Source organism: Sinocyclocheilus rhinocerous, unplaced genomic scaffold, assembly GCF_001515625.1.
Source record: "Sinocyclocheilus rhinocerous isolate Xijiao unplaced genomic scaffold, SAMN03320098_v1.1 scaffold541, whole genome shotgun sequence".
Lineage (NCBI taxonomy): Eukaryota > Metazoa > Chordata > Actinopteri > Cypriniformes > Cyprinidae > Sinocyclocheilus > Sinocyclocheilus rhinocerous.
This window is the reverse complement of record NW_015658519.1, coordinates 993,632-998,397: the sequence shown is the minus strand read 5'-3', so window position 1 is coordinate 998,397 and position 4,766 is coordinate 993,632. Positions and strand designations below refer to the sequence as shown.

General features: G+C 44.4%; 1 protein-coding gene across 1 annotated transcript in view; it reads right to left on the bottom strand.

Annotated features, from left to right (window-relative positions):
* Nucleotides 1–313: 313 nt before the first annotated feature.
* LOC107722610 (mediator of RNA polymerase II transcription subunit 26-like) overlaps nucleotides 314–4,766 on the bottom strand; it is an 11,153-nt gene continuing 6,700 nt past the window's right edge. The window contains exons 2-3 of the mRNA XM_016531038.1: nucleotides 2,812–2,886; nucleotides 314–2,321 (exon numbers count right to left, since the gene is read on the bottom strand). Of these exons, the coding sequence (XP_016386524.1) occupies nucleotides 693–2,321; nucleotides 2,812–2,886 (1,704 nt within the window). The 3' untranslated portion in view covers nucleotides 314–692. The remainder of the gene's footprint in view (nucleotides 2,322–2,811; nucleotides 2,887–4,766) is intronic.

Below are 4,766 nucleotides of genomic sequence, written 5' to 3'. Positions count from 1 at the left end.
ACACATCTAAAAATAGATTGCTTTTCTCTCATATGAAAATCACATACATTTAAATAAATCGAGAAAGAAATGTTAAGCGAGAAATGACGGAATGGAATGTCGGTATCTACTGCAATTAGCACACGTACGTGAGAGCTGCTGTGGGGAAAAATTGTATTTATATATGCCTCATGTACATCACAAATAAGGGGACAAATGTGTGATGCGAACAGAAAAGCCTCAAACATATCTGCACATCTTAGTGGATAACCTTCTGCTAGGAAAAAAAAAATATGGAAAACAAAATGGTCAAATAAATAGATGCATACATAAGAAACTTTTATAATTTATTCTTTGTCACATAAAGCTTTTTGTAACTGCCAAAAAATGTTCTCGACTTGCTTTTAAACATATCTGTACTGCTCAATGCTTGCTCAGACCCTCCTATTCACAAGTTGTGCAAGAACTGGCACAGTGAAATCCCTGCGAGCCATTATATACAACCCTTGTTTGCAAATTCTAGTTGGTAGCAGCACATTACAAACAGGACGCCACTTCAGCTCCTTCTTGTGGAAAACTGAACTCGGAACAACCGCCGTTGGTTCGTTCTTTACACCTGTAAGACGAACCTAGTACAAAGTGACGAGGAGAGTTACTTCGATCTCCTTCGAGTCACAGTGGGAACATTGAAAACTTTTCCAAGCCCTGTTCTCTCAGTCTAGGCAAACATACGGCAGGATGTTCAATTTACTCTCATCGCCGTGAGGATCCAACGATATACACTCTGTCCAATCAAACCAGGCTCCCTTGGTGTCATAACAACCGTTCACGCCTGGCCAGTGTTCGTTGTGTATTCTGAGAAGGTCCTCGTTCGTTACGTCCCGAGTCACCCCGGGTAGTTCCGTCACGGAGCTGCTCGATACTAAAGCATGTGTTTTCCGGGACTCTTTGACGCCGTGTTCCTCTCGCTTCAAATATTCAGTCATGAAAAAGTGTGCCCCGTGGGTCTGTGCTCCAGAGGATGTGAGAACGTTGCTCTGAAGGTTAAGGTACGATTGAATGATTTCATTTCTGGACAGCTCTTTCCAGTTCGTCTGTTGAAAGGGGTTGGGAACTGACGTAGGGGTCTTTTGCTGCTGCATCTCAGTCCTCGCCGAAGGCTCTGCGATTGGCGGGCCTTGGCACTCTACATCATGGTGGGATTCTTTCGGAGTGAGGGGCTTAATCTGTCCGGTCACCGGGTCGAATGTCAACCTACGCTCTTTTAACCGCACGGGTTTGGTCCTGTCCTCCGAGGACTGCCCCTGAAGATTTACGGTGTAATCTCTGGGTCTGTATTTCTTCCGCTTTTTGCCTTCCAAGTTGGAGGTCGCTCCCTCCCGCTCACCCTTGGTCTCCGTGCCCTCTAAGCTGTGTGTGGTGAGCGAGGAGTTGGAAAGCGGCTCCAGTGTTGCAGTGCTATGTGGGGGCTGGGAGTGTCTATCCGTCGATCTGTGCAAGTGCATCGAGCCTTCCAGCCCCACAGATGACGGACCGTCGCTGATGCACACCTGGGCCAGCGACGTTAAAGGCTGCAGCGTGGGCAAAGGAGAGGGCACTTGGGCTGAATTCTGAGCCGGGCTCGAGAGAGTCCCTTTTGGTGCATATGTTGAAGACCTCTTGGCCATCGTCTCATGCGTTACGCTGCGCGGACTCGAGGAGTACCGAGGGCTTTTGGGCTGATGCTGCCCGCCACCGTCCATTCTCGCGTGCTGCTGTAACACTGACGTTTTGAGTAAGGAGGAAGTGCTAGGTAGTTTGGTAAGCCCCGGAGAGCTGGGATGAGGCTTCACAGCGTTGACAGGGATTTTGTTGTGCCTGTCATTCTCAAGGTGTTCCATGCGGATTCTGTCAGATGGTACATCGTCATCTTTATCCGGGAGTGGCTCGGGGCTCCCCCTAATTCCATTTGATGGTGGGGAAGAGGAATACATTGGCTCGTAAAGGGACGTCTTTGTCATTTTGGCCGGCAGATGCGGACTATCCCTTTGCTCCCCCCGCCGTTTTCGGCTGCTGGACTTCTCTGCCTTTGGGGAGTATGTGTTATGGATGTCATTTCTGGTTTTGAGCTCGGGAGCGACCTTGCTCGGAGGGGGGACTGCTGGAGGCGTGTCTGTCCGGCAGGGGTGAGCACCGCCATTGGCAGAACCCGGGACATTTGGCGTTCCTCTCGCCGGAGTGTCACTTTGGCCGGGCTCGATCAGCTTCTGCCAGTTCCGCAGGAGTTTCTTGGCACGTTTGGCAAGGTCCTCATCCTTTGTTTTCTTTCTCACATCATTAATCAGCTTTCCCAAGCGAGTTTCCTGCATTGAAAAGGAAACATCAAAGAAAAGTCTCAAAATTGCTTATTACAAGTCTTCTTAATAAGCATTTTTCTGTCAAACTAATACCATGCAGTGTTAATGAAGAGTAATGATGGACAAGATATTATTTGGCTGATAAGTCTGACATTTCCGGGTACAAACGCTCTATCAGATCCCAACAGCAAACAACAAACAGGGCTAATACATAATCATGGTGTTCTTTATACTACCGAAAAATCATTATTCTAACCTTTATTTCAGTAACAAAATCTCAGTTAGCCAGACAGTGATTTATCTTTTCTGAATTGGTAAAATATTGTTGTCTGGGAAATAGTGAGCCTATAAACAATAGTGTACACCATGTCCTTAAAAGGACAGTAATCACGCTTGAAATATAGTAGCGACTTGGACCCGGAAAGAGCATTTGATGTGTCATGTCTTAAGCAGATTTATATTATGTTATTGATGATCAGTGCACATCTTTACCAACCTCAAGTGCTTCTTTGGTGATAGGATATTTCTCCAAATTGGTGATAACATCAAGAACTGCAACCATGTTACAGATCTGTTCAGGAAGACAGACAATTTAACATACAAGCCTGATGTGACATAATACAACAAAAAGTTGTGTAAGATTGTAGGTACAGAAGAATGTTGGAATCATGTTCTAAAGGCAGGAAGTGTTCAAACTCAAGACTGGAATACACTTCATCAACTTTGCTAGAATTTTTCTCTAATGTGTTGTCTGGCAAAGTCAATGCTAGTTGCTGAAAGTCAGTCTCCAGATTTTGACAGATTTCACAGAAAATCACGATGAGCAGCACAGAATTTTTAGCGCCAGACTATGACTCCCTTCCAGTCAGAGGATATCAAACGATTGATTTTTTTTAGAAGATTTTAGAGCACATTTCATTTGTCACCTAGCGTCTCCTAGCAATGAGGTGCATGTTTCTGCATGAATTTCAGAATGACCCACAGTGGTTTAGACCGCATTTACATTATATGGTTCATGTGACCCAATTCCGATTTTTCCTCCCATGTGGCACAGGTTGTGGGATATGACCCATGTACGTGTAAACAGGAAAAAAGCACATGAATTCCGATATTCTCAGATTGGTTTCAGGCCTCATTCATATGTAGAAATAAATCTGATATGAATGATGCATGCATTTGCATCTGCCATGTAAGTGGACAGATCGGATATTCCCGTCAATGCGAGTCGTACATCATTGAAAAAGCGAAGGTGGCTAATGACATCAGCTCAGGTGGGCACTTTTCCAGGTCACTACGCAGTGTTGCCAAGTTCATGGTTTTCTGCAGAATTGGGATACTTTTAAACTGTTGCTGCAGGTTGTTCTTTGGTCCGCGGGCTAACGTGATCTTTCCCCCTGCTATTTCAACTGCATAAAAACGTGATTGCAGGGCTCGCAAAATCGCTAGCCCGACGTCCCGGGGCTATTGTGTTTTCCAGTTGGGCTACCAAAATGTATCACCACTCTGCCCGATGGGCTATCTTAAATGTAGATCTCCCACGGGTCCTTAAAAACTCCTAAAGTGAGTTGTATCAAACTTAAGGCCATAACAATTTTAAATATGTTAAATGGTATAAGAAATTATAAAAGATTAATCGGCCGATTTTGGGCATTTTTTAATTAATCCGCATCAGCTGATTGTGCTGCAAATTAGACCGATTTATAGGCAGGCGCATCTGCGGGCAGCTAAGCGTTGTTGTGGAACACCGGAGAATCTCTCTCTGGCTGCGTGAGAGACGGAGCAACTCACACTCTGCAGCCGCTTCTTGTTCACACACAGCTTCAGCTAATGATGGCAGGGCAAAACAGACAGCGTAATTACGTTTTACCCTACTAGAATTGATGCCGGAAATCATATTCATAAGTGCAACCAGTCATTTGCATGTGAAAGTAGAAACATGCAATTCAGACGAAACTTCTGGGCTGATTATAACATGCACGTTAACTTTCCTCATGAAATGTGTGTATAGGTCCAACAATAGCATCCACGCTGTCATGGCATCGGCCAGTGAAAAACCCATATCGGTCGACCTCTAATTTTAATTTCATTTTACCTATAATTCCGGATAAATCAGCGTTTAGGAGCGCGGAGCTGCTTTGTATACAGCCGTTACCGGGGAATTTCAGCGTTCCTAAAGTGCCACCTCATGGCAGAGAATGAAATTGCATTTCCAATAAGCCTTTCTTTGTGATTATGGTCAGATCAATGCAAATATCAACTCATGCAGGGTGTCTACAGATATGAACAAGTTAAATTTAAAACTTTTTAAGACCTTTTTAATACCACTTTATGTGAAATTTAAGACCAAGCCTGTGATGGAAATAAACATTATATTACATACGTATATGTAATATTTAATGTAAAAAGTAGGGATGCACCGATACCACTTTTTCCAGTACTCGCCCGATACCG